At 40.7% G+C, this 18,788-nt stretch overlaps 1 protein-coding gene across 3 annotated transcripts in view; it reads left to right on the top strand.

Moving 5' to 3' along the window:
• The window catches only part of OCIAD2 (OCIA domain containing 2), an 11,970-nt gene extending 543 nt beyond the window's left edge, over nucleotides 1-11,427 (top strand). For 2 of the 3 annotated variants that reach the window (XM_010858907.1, XM_010858909.1), the window contains exons 2-7: nucleotides 2,035-2,162; nucleotides 5,210-5,306; nucleotides 6,889-6,942; nucleotides 7,259-7,306; nucleotides 8,479-8,596; nucleotides 10,256-11,427. In XM_010858907.1, coding sequence (XP_010857209.1) covers nucleotides 2,097-2,162; nucleotides 5,210-5,306; nucleotides 6,889-6,942; nucleotides 7,259-7,306; nucleotides 8,479-8,596; nucleotides 10,256-10,337 — 465 coding nt within the window. In that variant the 5' untranslated portion in view covers nucleotides 2,035-2,096 and the 3' untranslated portion in view covers nucleotides 10,338-11,427. The remainder of the gene's footprint in view (nucleotides 1-2,034; nucleotides 2,163-5,209; nucleotides 5,307-6,888; nucleotides 6,943-7,258; nucleotides 7,307-8,478; nucleotides 8,597-10,255) is intronic. The other variant, XM_010858908.1, reaches the window with a different exon arrangement.
• The last annotated feature ends 7,361 nt before the right edge of the window (nucleotides 11,428-18,788 follow it).

The raw sequence follows: 18,788 nt of genomic DNA, 5'->3' as shown, positions 1-18,788 counted from the left end.
AGCTGTGTCCGATCGCACGCCCCCACCCCCCTATCCTGCCGATCGCCTCCCTCCCACTGCCCACCCGTCAGGACTTCTGCCACCCCACCCCCAACAACTAAAGAAGCAGAGGGACCCCAAACCAGCTCTGGGCATAGGGTGGGGGCTGCACCTTTAGGCAACACCCTGAGAAGCCCAGCTTAGATGTGGACTGAAGGCTAGATGGGTGTGAAGGGACTTCACCACCAAAGCCCAGTTGTAGTGTTTTTGCTTCCGGATTTGAGGCAATGGCCTAACTAGGCAAAGATAATCTAATTTGGCCTTATGTCAGCAAAGACTTCCTGGAAGTCCTCAAGAAATAGGGTGCTCAGGGTTCTGACAGCTGCCCCTTACTGCTCACACACTCACTGTGTGCTGGTTGTGGAGCTGCCGACTTGTGGACCTCACCCTTCATCCTTGTACTAGCCCCTTAAGGTCCATTACCCGCACTTGGCAGTTGAGAAGCTGTGGCACAGACACTTCAAGTTACTTACCCCAAAGCCAGGCTACCAAGTAGTCAGGATCTGAACTCAGGTCTTCCTGATTCCAAGACTTTCCACCCTAGGGCATCATACTCCCGCTATAATAACATCAAGCACCGAAAGTGAAACTTGGTCAAGTATGGATTCCCTTGGCTGATATTCCTGGCAGCTTAGTAGGAAACTGAATTGTGTATGAAAATATGTTCATTTTGCATGAAAGTCAGTGGTTGTCATGGAGTCTGGACCTGCAGAGGACAGTGGCCCATTGACTGGGCAGGAGGTTGGGTAGGGTTCATGGTCCACCTGGACTATGCCCGTTGTTCTGAGCCACATGACACTGATGATTTATTTCTTCCTCAGACACTCTTTCCACTTTGTATCAGCTCTTCTTTCTCAGTCCTCTCCTTGGCCTGTTGTTCTTCCTCCTGTTGGTATTCCCTTGGCCTCGATGTTCACATTCTCCAGTACTCTTCTTACACAATTTTATTCCTGTTTCCTACTTTACCTATCATTTCCTAGATGGCAACTTCCAAACTGATCTTTCCAGCCTACTCTTAATCTGTAACTCTAGACCCAAATCCTCAAATATTCTAATCCCTAATGGTTAATTCCAATGTATGCCCCCACAGGCACCCAAATCCAACATTTCCAGATGCAAAATTATCATCTCTAGCCTTCCCACAAGGGTCTTGGTTCAGACATCTTGACTTCATTCCCTAGACTATGATAGCACTTTCCAATCTGGTCTCCCTGCCCCTGGAGTCCATCCACTCTCCACAGGCCGTCTTGAAAGCTCAAGAGTCTTAGTCTTTGGTGTCTTCAGATCTAACCAGAGAGAACATGCCTTTTTTCCTCTCCTTCCTCAGCACCCTGTGCCTACCTCTAGGGAAGACTTCTACATGTTGTATAACTGCCTGTCTTCCCTGTAGACTGTGAGTTACTTTAGTATGGATGTCGTCTTCTTTTGTAGCCTTTGGTCTGGCACATAATAGACACTCAGTAAATATTTGTGTAAGTTAATGACATGGTAATGAATTGAAATTTTTCAAGGTAGTTTATAAGTCTTAAGGGCTTCCCTGGTGGCTCAGATGGTAAGTAATCTGCCTGCAACATGGGAGACCCGGGTTGGATCCCTGGGTTGGGAAGATCCTCTAAAGAAGGGAATGGCTACCCACTCCAGTATTCTTGCTTAGAGAATTCCATGGACAGAGGGAGCCTGGTAGGCTACACAGTCCATGGGGTCATAAAGAGTCAGACACGGTCGTGACTGACACTGTAGGTTGTAAAACATTTCACTCTGCCTTCTTTGACATCTCACTCCACTCCACCTCTGATCTGTCACCATCAGTCTGTTAGTACGTGTGTGTGTGTTGCTGGGGAAGGAGCATTAGAAAGTGAGTTTGCAGGTGGTTGGAAGTTAAGATTAATGACAAAATGAAAGTAAGTTTTCCAAATAGGGGTGTTGATCCTAAGGGTGTTTTATGGTTGACATAAATGTTCTATCACTGCACAGTGACTCTTATACTTTCCTTAGATAGTGGGTCAACAAGGAAGCTGAGTCCACTCAACTAGAAGAGAAGCGAAGACAAGGTCATCATGGCTTCAGTGTCCACACATGAAAACCAAGAAAAAGGTCCCCATTTGCCACCACCAAGCAAGCAGGTATGTATTTATAATTTGAAGTCTGCCATCTAAAGAGGAATATCATACAGGACTTCCCCTTAAACCTCATACTTGATCAATTGTCTTACTTTCCTCTGCCTGGCACTTTGTAGGATAGGCTCAAGGAAAATAGAACGGAGAAGGAAAGTATGTTTCTGGCTGTCTTGAAAAGGAGACTTTTATTTACAAAATCTTTTCTTTACTCTTCCCTGTTTAGAATTCAACTTAACTAACTCTTCTATAGGTTGTCAGTGACTGAAGAGGTTTCCTTTAGCAGAGCAAAACTCTTTATTGAATCTAACAGAATGCTACATGATGCATGCTTTTTACATTTCTGTTACCAAGGCTAATCATGCTAAGGATATGCTGCTGACTGTAGATACTGTTCAAGATGACAGAGCCCTGAACTACTAAATTAGTCATCAGATTGAGAACCCAAGTGTTAACTGGGGCACAGTTTTTCAGCTTGTTGAGAATGAAGATTGTGTGTCTTGGGGACACATGAATGAAGAAAAGAGAAGGTATTGTGATAGGTAAATAGAGCTCATGTTCTCTGAGGTCAACTTTTCAAGCTAAAAATGGGTTATGGAGATTATATTTCAGAGCAAAGCTTAGGAGAGGCAAATAGACAAATGATATCATGTCACAAGGAAAAGAATTTAGACACCCAAGTTGCCTCTGTGAAATGGAGAGCCATAAAACATTTATGGCTCTACAGAAAAGGCTCACCAGAGCTCCCTGAGGACACTCTCTGCTGGTACTTCAGTCTTGACTGCAGGACTCACAGCAGCTGTGATAGTCGGGTTCCCTGACCCTGCATGTGTGTGTTTAGGGGAGGGGAGGGAGAGTGATGCTTATTTCTGCCACAGGCAGAACCAAGAAGAAATATTTACACTGGGGGAAGGAGGAGTGTTTGCTGAGCTAACATAAGTGGAGCATAAGAGCAGGTCCTTCTCTGGTTGCTGTGGCTCACCCTGACCACTGCTTCCGCGTGCTGCACTGGGGGAGCTGTAGAGGAAGAAGAGAGGACTTGCCTGCTTGGGTGGTAGGTAGAGCTCTGAAGGCACTGGCACCACAGGGTCCTTGTACCTCACCATCATGCACGTAAAGTGCTTGGCACAGTGCCTGGCCCAGGGGCAAGTGTTCGAGAAATGGTAATCACCGTTCACACTGACATCTACTACAGAAAGTCCAAAAAGAACATTTGCAAAATCAACAGGGTGAACTTCAAAAGCCATAGACTTCACCTCAACAAGAAAATCACTAAAATTCCAAGAGATAAAAGGAAAAGGACCTACATAAGTAATTCACAAACAAGGAAATATAAGTGTGATTTAAGGAAAAATTTCAATAAAGTTTGTTTCTAAAAAACAAATGAATCACCCACAGAATGGGAAAAATTATTTATGAATTATATGTCTGATAAGGGTTTAGTATCCATAATATATAAAGAGCTCTTACAACTCAACAACAGAAAGACAACCTAATTTGAAAAAATGAGCAAAGGGCTTGATTAGGTATTTCTCCAAAGAAGATATACACATGGCCAAAATTCTGATGAAAAGATACTTAATGGAAAATGCAAATCACAACCACCATTTCACAATCACTAGCATGACCATAATCAAAAACATAAACAATTTAGTTTTTTTAGTTTAAACAAATTAAATAGTTTATATTAAAAGCATTTAATGTGCTAATTTTAAAAAATAAATACTGGGGTTCACCCCCTGGTAAGGGAACTAAGATCCCATAAATTGCACAGTGCAACTAACAGAAAAGAAAGAAAACAGAAAATAACAAGTGTTGACAAGGATATAGAAAAATTGAAAACCTCATACATTGTTGCTGGGATTGTAAAATGGTGCAGCTCCTGTGGAAAACAGTTTGGCAGTTCCCCAATAAGTTAAACACAGAGTTACAACATGGCCCAGCAGAGCGGAAAACTAAAACTTGTACAGGAATGTTCACAGCAGCATTATTCACAATAGTCCGACAGTGGAAACAGTCCAGATATCCATCAATGGATGAATGGATAAACAGAATGTGTTATGTGCATACACTGGAACATTACTGAGCCATAAAAAGAAATGAAATACATATTACATCGTGCATGAACCTTTGACACATTACACAAAGGAAAAGAAGCTAACCACACAAGGTCACATGCAGTATGATATTGTTTGTACAAAATATCCAGAATAGGCAGATCCAAAAGGCAGATTAATGGTTGCTAGGTGATTAGGGAATGAGGAGAGACTCTTCAATGGGTATGGAATTTCCTTTGAGGGTGATGAAAAAGTTCTGGAACTAGATAGATATGGCTGCACAATATTATAGATATACTTAATGCCATTTGTTGTCTGCTTTTTATTGTATACGATGGTTAAACACATTTTTGTAAACCAACTATACTTTAATATAGAAATTTTTTTAAAATAAAGTATACCAGAGTATGAAAAAAATTTTTAAGTAAAATGGTTAAAATGGTAACTATTACGGGTATTTTACCATAATAAAAATTTAATGAGTCACTGAACAACAAAAGATTACAGCCCAAGGAGTGAGTAGCATTGCAGGGGAAGCGTGCAGAGGCTAGAAGAAGAAAATGTGGGGACTTCCCTGGTGGTCCAGTGGCTAAGACTCTGAGCTTCCAATGCAGGGGGCCAGGGTTCAGTCCCTGGTCAGGGAACTAGAGCCCGCATGCCACAACTAAGAACTGGTGCCGCCTAGTTAAATAAATATTTAAAAAAGAAAATGTGGCCTCAGCAGTAATGCATTCTGACCAGATATCTGCTTCATGCTCGCTAAACCATGAATCACTGTTTGCTTCTCAAAAAAATTCTTTTCTTGCTCAAGTTCACCCAGTGCTTGCATCTGCAAAGCACTGGCTGAAACCGGCTATTGCTCAGTGCTGGCAGCCAGGATCCAAGGTATACACGCTGTGAGACCAGAGGGAAGAGACCTCCTTGCCCTCCTCGGGGGGAAAATAGAACAGATGCTTTTCTGATGATTTCAGTCAACTCATCATGTAACTTCCCTTGCAGAGTCTGTTGTTTTGTCCAAAATCAAAACTGCACATCCACAGATCAGAGATTTCAAAGATTATCCGGGAATGTCAAGAAGAAAGTTTCTGGAAGAGAGGTAATCGCACCCCTCTTAATTGTCGTTAACACTGTATTTGCTGCCTAATATAAACTGCGTAATATCATATTAGAATTATGGTAATGATTTTTTTTTTTTTTAAGCAGGAACTTTGCATAATTCCGGGAAAAACGTTGGTATCTGAGGCTGTTTGGAATTTAAATCCATATTGAGACTTTTTTAAGGGCAGGGACAGTATCTGATGTAGGAGCTGTTTACCTTCCTTAGCAGAAAGTGATTCACCCCTAACACTTTCCTTCATGTGACCGAGAAAGTGAACCAGGAGTGTTAACTTAGAATTTCTTGAAAGAGTAGACCTTCCACAATTCCACTGGACTCTAACCTTCATCAAGTTCAGGTTCATTGCGCCCTCCTAGAGCCAAGCATGGTGCTTCACATATAAAAATACGTGAACCAGTTAAATATTTGTGGAATGAATGAAGAGTGGGAGCATTCTGTTAATACTTCCCTTACAGTGTCTTGAAATAACTTTTTCTGTCAAGTCTCTTTCTCTTTCTGGGCCTGCTTTATATAAGACAAGGGTGTGAATTCAGGCAGTGCATTAAAGTCCCATCTAATTTTAAAAATTCATGACTTTTCATTTGAAAATGTCATACCAGAGCCTGTAGATATAGTCCCAATATTGCTGGCATAGAGCTAATTTTACTTTGAAATACTCATTTTGATTTCTTAAATTATCCAAATCCAGTATCAGTTGTTTTGGAAATAACACTGTTTAGAAGTTGATATTTGCTATGCATTACTGATTATTGATTATGCTGCTAGAAATTGTTTTCTGATAACCCATGAGTAAGTAATTGAAGTAAGCCCCTACTAGTTTAAAATTACAGTATGACTCATTTGCCTACCATCAGGTAGATAGATCTGAGTGGAAAAGCTGGTTGCTATTTGATTTGTCTTGGTTACTAGGAAGAGCTAGCAGCTAAGCCAAATCAAATAGTATATATAATCACTTCTCACTGCTTTGGGAAGAAGTCATTTGACACATTTTGACTAGAAACTGCTTTTGCCAGACCAACGTGTCTGTTTTTAAAAATCATCTCTAAACATTGCCCATGTTTACTGCGAATATAGTAATTTTCAGAAAATAAATATATCCAAATCGTGCAACAAAATGGCATTAAAAGACAAAAGCAGGGCACTATCCTAAACAGGATGTGCAGTTTATTGTCCTTTTTTTAAAAAAACTTTTCTGCAGGATTGAAATTTTCTAAATATACGGCTCACGGCAACTCCCAAATTCCCCAGCTCAGTGCACACACACATGAATGTGCCTGTGTTGTATGTAGTGATGAGAGAGATGATGCATGGTGGGTGTTGGAGATGGAATTGCAGGGCGTCTAGATTTTGTTATGTTAATGCTGTGCATTAGGTTGAGCGCCTGGGGCAGACCCCAAGAAAATTCTCCATGTGGTGCTTAATATTTGTCAAATAAGTAAAATAACAAATGACTAAGATCTCACTGCCAAAGTAAGAAGAAAAAAACAGTAATTCTCCCTGACCTCTAGGGAAGGTGCCAAATTTCAAAATAACAATACTTAAGGGCTTTTTTGTTTTACAGCTCTGCCTTTTTCTCTTGTAAGCATGCTTGTCACCCAAGGACTGGTCCATCATGGTAAGTAAGAGTTGGTATTTAGTACATGTTTTAACTTAAGAAAATCCAGTTTTCTGTGGTCCTCCTGGCAGGTTTTGGTACAATACTTGGCATTTCTGTTTTGGTGAAGGATTTATTTATGTAGGCTTTAGACTGTTTCTAGTCTATGTCCCCATACTTCTTTCCCATAGATGTCCTCTTCCTTGGAATGAGTGACTGTGTTAGGTTACATGGCAAAGGGAAATTAAATTTGAAGATGAAATTAAGACTTCTTTATCCTTTTTGAATTTAAATGTTATAAAATGAAATAATAATGTCTTTATACATTACTTCCTAGGTTATTTAGCAGCGAATCCGAGATTTGGTTCATTGCCTAAAGTTGCACGTAAGTCATAGAAGTTAAAAAACAAAGATTCATTTTTATAAAAAGGTTATGTTTATAGTAACTGGAGATAGGAATGTCCAGGTCAATCTCTCTGAACACTAGTGTCCATTTTTTGCCACATTGCAGTTTTTTAGTTCATTCCACACTTTCTGACAGAAAGCTGAGCAGTAGGGACTTCACCTTAGTCCTCTCTGAAGCGTGGCCTAGGAGGGCCTGGCCGGAGACACAAGAGGACATTGCCAGCAGAGCCTCTGAACAACAGCTCCACAAGGGATTTTAATTTTTTATTTTGGCCAATCTTTTCCAAATATTTTCTATAATGGACATGATAAATGAAGAGTTTTTTAAAATCAGGGCTTTCTGATAACGTTGTTGTTTAGTTGCTAAGTCATGTCCGACTTTTTTGCCACCCCATGGACTATAGCCCTCCAGGCTCCTCTGTCCATGGGATTCTCCAGGCAAGAATACTGGAGTGGGTTGCCATTTTCTCCTCCAGGGGCTCTTCATAACTCAGGGATTGAACCTGAGTCTCCTACACCAGCAGGCAGATTCTTTACCGCTGAACCACCAGGGAAGCCCATTTTCTAATATACATTTACCATAAACTTAGGCTTTCACCTTCTTGCACTGATTATACAGAGACCTTTTATGTCCACAGAAGATACATTCTGGTATACCATCCAAAACCTCATTCCCAGCAGGAATAACAGGTTAGAAATGTTTTCCATGGTCCTGCCTCGTGACCTCCCTCCCCTGCCTGCAAGATAACGTGGCTCCCCATACTCCATCCATACAGAGAATTAAGGGGTCTCCTACCTAGTGATTTGGAGGCTACCCAGAGCCACAACCCAAGTCCCACCTCTCCCTTCCTGGGTGACCTCACAGACTTGTCTGCCAGTTGGGCCACCCTCTGGCTGCCCATGTCAGAGCATCACCTTGGCTTGCTGTAACCTGGCCCTTCTATCTCCAGTTCAAAACTGAGGAGATCAAAAAGTCTCTAGTTCCCAATCCTGCTCTTTAATAGAGAGCTTCATTCCCAGAGTTTTTGTTCATTGATTTAGTAAGGTACTTTTGATATAAGAATTATTGCTGTTAATAAAGAAAGTTCTAGCAGACAATGCAGGAGGTTCCAAATATTTAAATTGTTTATCTTTCCTAACCTGCTTTTACAGTTGCTGGTATCTTAGGATTTGGCCTTGGAAAAGCATCATATATAGGAGTGTGCCAAAGTAAATTCCATTCCTTTGAAGGCCAGCTTCGTGGAGCTGGTTTCGGTCCAGGGCATAACAGGTTTGTACTCTGTTTGGTTAAGGGATTATAATTAAGGTAACTATTAAAAAGTAAATGAAAGGTCATTCAACCATTTGTAATATTAAAATAGTTTCTAACATTGATATGTTGAAAAAAATTCAAAGTTTGAGTTGTTGCTATTCAACTTCATTAATAATTATGATTTAACTGAGTTACCTATTTTGTTTGCTCATCAAACATTTAGTAAGTACCTACTACCTTCAAGGCATTGTACAAGTGTCTACTGCTGCTGCTGCTGCTGCTAAGTTGCTTCAGTCATGTCCGACTCTGTGTAACCCCATAGATGGCAGCCCACCAGGCTCCCCCCTCCCTGGGATTCTCCAGGCAAGAACACTGGAGTGGGTTGCCATTTCCTTCTCCAATGCATGAAAGTGAAAAGTGAAAGTGAAGTCGCTCAGTCGTGTCCGACTCTTAGCGACCCCATGGAGTGTAGCCTACCAGGCTCCTCCATCCATGGGATTTTCCAGGCAAGAGTACTGGAGTGGGGTGCCATTGCCTTCTCCAGTACAAATGTCTAATGAATGCCTTAATCAGTCAACACAGCTTCTACCGTCACAAGATTACACAAGTTTAACCAGGATTCTCAATTGCAAGACTTCTCAGAGCCTTTACTATTAATATAAGTTGTGATGCTCATGAGGGGATACAAGCAGTAGGCCTCTGGAGTTAGCCACATTACCTCTGCTGTTAGAGTCACTGGGTTCAAAAGCAGTTCTGTTTACTTACTAACTTGTGTGACCTTGGACATGTTTCTTAAATTCTCAAATCTTCAGTTTTCTCATCTGTATAAAATGGCCACCAGAATTTTTTTATGGGATGTTATAGGGAATAGGAATGATTGCTTATGACACTCAGTGAGTGCTCAGTGAATAATAACTATTTCTACCATGGTACTATAGGACTGCTGTTGGGGACACCTTACTCTAAACACCCCATACTTGTTTGAAAGGCAGCACAGCATGCTGACAACAACATTGGACAGGAAGATCATTGTTGGCCTTCTAGTGGATGAAATTCCAGGAGTCTAAAACCGAGAAACAACTCCAATTATTCCTGAGAAAACAAAAGCTTGAAAACTTTAGCTTAGAAAATACTTCTAAATAATCTAAAATACGATGCAAATGAATTTATTTACAAAACAGAAATAGACTCAAAAACATAGAAAATAAACTTATGGTTACCAAAGGGGAAAGGGGGTAAGAATAAATTGGGAGATTGGGATTAACAGATGCACAATTACTATATATAAAATAGATAAACAACAAGGTCTTACTGTATAACCCAGGGAACTATATTCAATATCCTGTAATAAGCCATAATAGAAAATAATATGTATATAAACATATGTATTAGAGTAGGCAATGGCAACCCACTGCAGTATTCTTGCCTGGAGAATCCCAGGGACAGAGGAGCCTGGTAGGCTACAGTTGATGGGGTTGCAAAGAGTCGACACGACTGAGCAACTAAGCACAAACATGTATATGGAGAACTGAGTCACTTTGCGTACACTAGAAACTAACACAACGTTGTCAATTAGCTATATATCAATTAAATTTTTTTTAATCCCTGAATAATATTGTGTTCAGACGAGAGCTTCCAGTGTCAAAGTACAAAACAACATTTTTGCTTCTGTTTTAGGCACTGCCTGCTTACCTGTGAGGAATGCAAAACAAAGCATGGATTAAGTCAGGAGAGAAGTTCACAGCCTTCAGCTTCCTAAACTCTGTGTGTGGGCACCGAAGCCTTGAAGAGCATCTGAATTTGTGTACCTTTAAAATGTCAAGTGTACTTTAAAATAACTTGCATATTGTGGAACAGCAACATTGTGATTCTCTTGCTCTATTGAAATGCTTTCCTGTTAATTCTCAATTGAATTGAGCATTCCATGTTTTCTGCTGTTTAAGAACATGTTGGGAGCATTCATACACCAAATAGCATTGCATTGCACTCTTACTTCCTTACAGCTAAATGAAAGAGTTTGAAGTCTTCTCTGATTCACCCCCATTCACCCCCATTTCACTCTTGCTTTTGTTCAGGGTTTTAAGATCTCTGATAGAGAACAGGAATGAACGCTGAGAAACTTGGGAAATCATGCCCAAAGAAAACCAATGTGTATGGAGGTAGAAATACAGAACTACAAGGAAGACTGTGTCTATGGGAAGTGGTTTCTAAAATGTAGGAGCCAAGCTTTTTTAACTTAAGGGAAAGTATTTCATTTGAGAGCATCGCAATACAAATCAGCTGTCCTTTTAGTGACCTTAGCGATTTCGTGTCTGCCCGGTATGGTGAAGTTTTGGAAAAGCTGGTTGTTTTAGGTTACTTGCTTAGCTCATGGTCAGTTCTCGAGAACTGGGGCTCTTTTATATGCTGCTCGTGGCTTAAAAGAATAAACAAAACTTCTCCAAATGTCCCTCCGGAGCAGTTTGCATATTTCTGGGAAGAATCACTGGAAGAATTAATTCAGAGACTGATAAACTTCAGGGTTTTAAGGGAGCTCAGAGGGAGCCAATCCAACCCCAAGAGTTGCATTCCTATTCTCATGCCAGGTTTTTTTTTGCATGAAGACAAACTCTTCCACTGGGGACCCTTTGTCTTTGTTAGGTTGTCTGAGCCCTACGTGAACATTTCTGCATCTTTGTACTTTCTCAGGAAAATGCTGTATATATGTGTCACCATTCATTTAATGAAGGTGTGTGTATGTACACTTTACATTTTACTTAATTCATCTTGAAAACTGTATCATGGAGGTAAAAAGGAAAACCTCATTGAAAGTTAATGCTTAAAAATAAAAAAATTCAAAGAGAAAAAAATTAATGCTTGATATATATTTTATTTTCTACATCAAAAATATTTAGAAGTTTTTATTTTTACATGGATAGTAAGTGTATGAAATGGAGTAATTTTGACCATGTCTCTTTTTATATTGTGGGCTTCTCTTATGGCTCATATGGTAAAGAATCTGCCTGCAATGCAGGAGACTCCGGTTTGACACTGGGGTAGAGAAGATCCCCTGTAGAAGGAGATAACAACCCACTCCAGTTTTCTTGCCTGGAGAATCCCATGGGCAGAGGAGACTGTTGGGCTATAGTCCATGGGGTTGCGAAGAGTCAGACACAACTGAGCAACTAACACTCACACACTTTTATATTACATATCCTGGGTTTTCTTCCTGTCAATAAAATTCTGTTTGTGTAAATCAGGATGCAGAGCCAATATCCTGGGTTCTTGGGTGCAGTTTGACTCCTGGTTCTGACAACTAGCAATTGATGACTCTGTGTTATCTCAGCTATTGGCAGAAACTCAGAATTGGGCACATTTATTTCCTGTGTTCCAGAAAATGAATTCCCAGGGATCAGAGTATTTTCACATTGTTAAGCACAGCAAGTCAATGTGAAAACCCATCTTGGGGCAGTGGGGAAGGATGAATCTATTATTGCTGAAAGGGAACATTATGCTTATTGCTGACAACTTCATAGTCCTTCTGACTCCAATTGGGTTTATGGTTTGGGCTCTCTGATTTTCCTAACTGGATAAGTTTCTTATTGAAACAGTTTATCACAGTGATCTTAGTGCAAAAGAAAATCAATCAGGGAAAAAACCTCGAAGGTCAGCCAATAATTCTTGAATATTTTGCTGCATTATCTGTTGTGTTTATTAGGAAACAGGTGTCTGAGGGTGGCTCTGTTTTTGCAGGAAAGATTTAAAGGAGCAGCATTTGTCTGTTAGCATTTAGCAGTTATCAACACTCACCAACAAAGTGATCATAAGTTTTTGAAGCAGTATTTTCGTGATTTACAACAAAAACCTTGGCAAAGAACAAGATAAAATTGTACATAAATTTGCATAAAGGAAAGAACTGAAGAGACTACATGGTAAACATTGGATATCTAACCAGCTTCCTTGGCAAAACTTTCCTTATTCCTTACTGGACTGATGTTCAAGAGTGAAGAAAATGGAAAGTTTTCACATTTGGTTTTTGGAATTTAAATGTAATGTTTAGATACTGCAAAGAAATATAGGAAAACAATAAAATGGGAAAGACTAGAGAAAAGTAGAGATACCAAGGGAACATTTCATGCAAAGATAGGCACAATAAAGGACAGAAATGGTAGAGACCTAACAGAAGCAGAAGATATTAAGAAGTGGCAAGACTACTCAGAAGAACTGTATAAAAAAGATCTTGACCACCCAGATAATCACAATGGTGTGATCACTCACCTACAGCCAGACATCCTGGAATGCAAAGTCAAGTGGGCCTTAGGAAGCATCACTATGAACAAAGCTAATGGAGGTGATGGAATTCTAGTTGAGCTATTTCAAATCCAAAAAGATGATGCTGTGAAAGTGCTGCACTCCATATGCCAGCAAATTTGGAAAACTCAGCAGTGGCCACAGGACTGGAAAAGGTCAGTTTTCATTCCAATCCCAAAGAAAGGCAATGCCAAAGAATGCTCAAACTTCCACACAATTGCACTCATCTCACATGCTAGTAAAGTAATGCTCATAATTCTCCAAGCCAGGCTTCAACAATACGTGAACCATGAACTTCCAGGTGTTCAAGCTGGTTGTAGAAAAGGCAGAGGAACCAGAGATCAAATTGCCAACATCCACTGGATCACTGAAAAAGCAAGAGAGCTGCTTTATTGGCTACGCCAAAGCTTTTGACTGTATGGATCACAATAAACTATGGAAAATCTTTAAAGAGATGGGAATACCAGACCACCTGACCTGCCTCCTGAGAAATCTGTATGCAGGTCAGGAAGCAACAATTAGAACTGGACATGGAACAACAGACTGGTTCTAAATTGGGAAAGGAGTACATCAAGGCTGTATATTGTCACCCTGCTTATTTAACTTATATACAGAGGACATCATGAGAAATGCTGGGCTGGATGAAGCACAAGCTGGAATCAAGATTGCTGGGAGAAATATCAATAACCTCAGATATGCAGATGACACCACCCTTATGGCAGAAAGTGAAGAGGAACTAAAAAGCCTCTTGATGAAAGTGAAAGAGGAGACTGAAAAGTTGGCTTAAAACTCAACATTCAGAAAACTAAGATCATAGCATCTGCTCCCATCACTTCATGGTAAATAGATGGGGAAACAGTGGAAACAGTGCCAGACTTTATTTTTGGGGGCTCCAAAATCACTGCAGATGGTGACTGCAGCCATGAAATTAAAAGACGCTTGCTCCTTGGAAGGAAAGCTATGACCAACCTAGACAGCATATTCAAAAGCAGAGACATTACTTTGCCAACAAAGGTCCTTCAAGTCAAAGCTATGGTTTTCCCAGTAGTCATGTTTGGATGAGAGAGTTGGACTATAAAGAAAACTGAGCGCTGAAGAACTGATGCTTTTGAACTGTGGTGTTGGAGAAGACTCTTGAGAGTCCCTTGGACTGCAAGGAGATCCAACCAGTCCATCCTAAAGGAAATCAGTCCTGAATATTCATTGGAAGGCCTGATGCTGAAGCTGAAACTCCAATACTTTGGCCACCTGATGCTAAAAACTGACTCATTTTAAAAGACCCTGAAGCTGGGAAAGATTGAAGGCAGGAGGAGAAGGGGACAACAGAGGATGAGATGGTTGGATGGCATCACCGACTCAATGGACATGGGTTTGAGTAAACTCCAGGAGTTGGCGATGGACAAGGAAGCCTAGCATGCTGCAGTCCATGGGATCACAAAGAGTCAGATATGACTGAGTGACCAAACTGACTGAGATACTTTATTCGTGGATGTACCTATAAGAAGAGACAAACGATATGTGAAATCAACAAGTGTTGTCCTGCATGTGTATTTTTAGATAACATGGTAAAATGTTCTTAACTGTGGCATGCGTACATGCTAGGTTGCTTCAGTTGTGTCTGACTCTTTGCAACCGCATGTCTGTAGTTTGCCAGGCTCCTCTGTCCATGGGATTTCCCAGGCAAGAATACTGGAGTGTGTTGCCATTATCTCCTCCAGAGGATCTTCCCAACCCAGAGATCAAACCCATACGTCTTATGTATCCTGCATTGGCAAGCAGACTCTTTACCACTAGCACCATGTGGGAAGCCCATTAATAGTGGAGAAGGGCAGTAATGAGAATAAGGATGATCCTCATCCAATCAGAAAACAGCATTGAAGTGATTTATTTTATTCCCATGTGACACTTCCTGAATATACATTAGAAGGACTGATACTGAAGCTGAAACTCCAGTACTCTGGTCACCTGATAGGAAGAACTGACTCACTGGAAAAGGCCCTAATGCTGGCAAAGATTGAGGGCAGGAGGAGAAGGGGATGACAGAGGATGAGATTATTGGATGGCATCACCGACTTGATGGACATGAGTTTGAGCAAGCTCCAGGGGGGTTGGTGATGGACAGGGAAGCCGGGCATGCTATAATCCATGGGTTTGCAAAGAGTCAGACACGACTGAGTGATGAACTGAACTGACACTCCAGTGATGCCAGAAGTGTGTTTCTGTCTTAGGTAACATATGTATGGATGACTAGAAAGGACTCTATAAAAGATATTTTAAATTCTGAGACATTGCTTAAACGTTCCACCCAGTATTAGCTAGGGTGACCATTTGTTTCTAAATTTTGCTTCGGTGTGATCCTGAAGTTCAAAAGTTATTGCTGGAGTTTAACTATATTCTGCATGAAATAAACATCTCACAATTTAAAAAATAGTAGCAAAATCCTCTTATGTCTGATTCATTTACCAAAGTAGATCATAATTTCCAGAATTTTCAATATATATTGTTATCTATCTATAACTATATATAATGATATACTGTATACAATGCTAATGTATTTTCTAAATTCTCATTTAAGCAAAGATTTTCTCTTCCTGTGCTGTCAGAATGATTCTCCTAGTTTCTGTTAACATTGTGAGAGTAATGATACTTATCTTGAATGACTAAGTAATGAAAATGTCATGTAGGTAATTTTCTTACTATTCAACAATGGAATTCGCTAATCAACAGAAAACATTTTCACTTTGAAACTCTACACCCAAATCTGAACTATAAAATCTGATTTCATAGACATTTATAGCGTTGTAGAGATTTTAGTGATTAACCCAGAGGCTTCAAAGTCTGGGACCAAAACGTGTGGTTGTGTGAAGCTGGACCAGTGGCGTATTATACACTAGCATGTTCTTCACTTCCACACACATGCAATAATAGTTGCACCATTAAAGTCAAGGACTTTTAGTTCCTCCTCAACGTGTGTAGCTAATACTCTGAGTCATGTCCTTTGGGATGTTTCAAAGATACCAAAACTCCTAGCAGGTGGGAGAAGTTAACTGTATGCTGCCCACAAAACACACAGACCTCAAACCGTTGGAACCAGGTTGATGATGTCAACTCCCGATTACCTCACCACCAACCAATCAGGCTAAGATCACCGCCTGTCTGCATCATGGTGGTTCGACCTGCTTCTGACCCAGATGCCAGAGGACTACACAGGGGAAAAAGGAGGTGGCACCAGGAAGAACCCTCCCTCTTTTCAGAAAAGCAATGCATATGCCTCCCCCTCATTAAACTTTCCCTAAAATCTTGCCTCAGTCATCCCCTACGTTAAGTTGATTTATGAACTAAGTTCCCATATCTCCATTCTCTGGCCATTGCAAAAGGCTTCAATTTCAGCTTTGAACTCATTTTTGACTGCATGAACCCCAATGGAAAAAGAACCTTCCTTACTGAGGCAGGGGCCTCTGCTGGGCTAGAGCCCAAGCGGGATCCTTATGACCTAATTCGGTAACAAATGGATGTTAGCTATGAGGTTAACAACTACTGCTGTAGTCCAAACCTGTGTGATTGTGTCATGTCTTTGTCCCACGCTAGGCTTTTCCCCATGATCTGCCTTCAAGTCTTATCTGCCTACTTTATGCTTACGCAGCTGGTCATTCTGAACTTCAGTATAACGCGTTATACACTTACCTCTTTTCAATTTCATGGAACTATTTTCAGACTCAACTATCTGTCCTTTTCAGTCCAAAATTTCTGATTAAAGTTTTGCGTCACCTGTACTGAAAACCAGTTTGACCCTTTGCTTTATTAATGTATAATATTCATGTTGTCTAAAAAATCTTTGACTAAAGGACCATCTTGAAGAATTTATATTATAAAATACTTGATTAGATTCTCTCATCTCTGGAAGTGGCTGGGGAAAGAATACGGATGGAAATGGGGAAGTGGCAAGAGAAGGAACCTGGGAGGTTGAAATTAATGATGGTGAGGAAAGAAAATATCAAAAAGGAAGCTCCCTGGGGCTTCCCTGGTGGTCCAGCGGTTAAGATGTCATGTTTCCACTGCGGGGGGCACAGGTTCGATCCCTGGTTGGGGAGCTAAGATTCTATGTCTCACACAACACGGCCAAAAAGTAGGGGGGCGGGGAGGGGGCGGGGGAGGAAGCTTCCTAACAACGTTTTGAAAACCAGAGCTTATGATTTGGAAGCCCAGAAATGGCTTCATCCATTAACTCCACAAATATTTTTCAGGACTTTCAATATGCAAGGCAATGTGTTTGAAGACATAGGGATACATACATATATAAAATAATCCCTGCTTTCAAAGAGATTAGTGCAGGAGGTAAGATATTTAAATACATAGCTATAATACAATGTGATGCAATGTCTGCGTGAGATAGATACAAGCTAAATGCCTTTAGAATGCCAGCGGCAGAACTGGTCACTTCTGCTCCCCTTGTGATTGTATTACTGGCTCAATGTTTTTAACGACTCATTTATTTGGGTACGCTGGGTCTTACTTGTGGCACACAGGATCTTTTAGTTGAGGCAAGCAAACTCTTAGTTGCAGCATGAGATCTGGTTCCCTGACCAGGGATTGAACCTGGGTCCCCTGCATTGGAAGTACAAGGGAAGACCCTTGAGTAAGCCAATTCCTTCTCTCTCTTTACATGCAAGCTTCTTGTCATATAATTTTGTATTTCTCTCCCATTGTTAGTGGGATGCACTTACCTATGTCTTGACCTTGGACTTGTCCATATGACTTGCTTTAGGAAAAATATGAGGCAGAAATGAAGGTATGACAGTTCCAAATTTAGGCCTAGAGTGACCTGTTTCTACTTAGGTCTCTATTGTGTCCGTAAGAACATGCCTAATACTAGCTGCAGACACAATAGACTGATTTATCAGTTTCACAATTTTCTAAGATCTAATTCCTATAATAAATCTCTATCATTCAGAACAATTTTACTTATCAAACTCTTAATACAGAAACTGGGTAGCTGGACACAAGGAGCTGCCATAAAAACCTAAACATGTGGCACTAGTTTGGGAAACACATGGCAGATGGATACTGCAAGACCTTGAGGAGGTTTTCATAAAAACCTAAAGGGCTTGGATGAGGGTGAAAAGGAGGAATTATAGGGAATAAGGGAAAATGTTATTGGAAGCTGGAAGAGACCCTAACTGTGTAGTGAAAAGTCACCCGGTCGTGTCTGACTCTTTGTGACCCCATGGACTATATACAGTCCATGGAATTCTCTAGGCCAGAATACTGGAGTGGGTAGCCTTTCCCTTCTCCAGGGGATCTTCCCAACCCAGAGATCGAACCCAGGTCTCCTGCATTGCAGGCGGATTCTTTACCAGCTGAGCCACAAGGGAAGATTGTGTAGCAGAGTTTAGCAAAACTGCTACCTGTGGTAAAATGGAAAATAAAAAAATACGTACCTAATAAACTTGATCTAGTGATTTCAGGTCAGTGCTGAGGATGTCACCTGGATTTTTCTAGCTTTGTAAGTAAAATGAGAGGAGAAACCTTACATAAGGAACAAATGTGATTTGGAGAAAACATAAAAGCTCAGAAGAGTCTTTTAAGCCAGCAAAGTGTTCTCATATACAGAAATAGCTTCCAGGCAAAGGTCAAATTCAGAGAAGGGCACCAAGACTTCCTTTCAGATCTGAGAAAGATGACAGTGCCTCAGAACGTTTCAGACACAAATGACCTTCTACAAGTCTTAAAGGTATAACTTTGAAGACCCTGCCCAAGGCTTCCAAGAATTTTAGGGAGGTCGTTCATCAGCCTCACAGGGAGGCCAACGTAGAAGAGACTATTTTAATAGACTTACAGGGGCATTTGTGTAATCGAGTGGACCTAAGAGCTCCACGGGTTTAAAAAATTTTATCAGCTTGGATAGGAATATAGACCTTGG

Source organism: Bison bison, unplaced genomic scaffold (genome assembly GCF_000754665.1).
Source record: "Bison bison bison isolate TAMUID 2011002044 unplaced genomic scaffold, Bison_UMD1.0 scf7180017864451, whole genome shotgun sequence".
Taxonomy (NCBI): Eukaryota; Metazoa; Chordata; class Mammalia; order Artiodactyla; family Bovidae; genus Bison; species Bison bison.
Note: the sequence above shows the minus strand (reverse complement) of the source record. Positions and strands in the feature narration are given on the sequence as shown.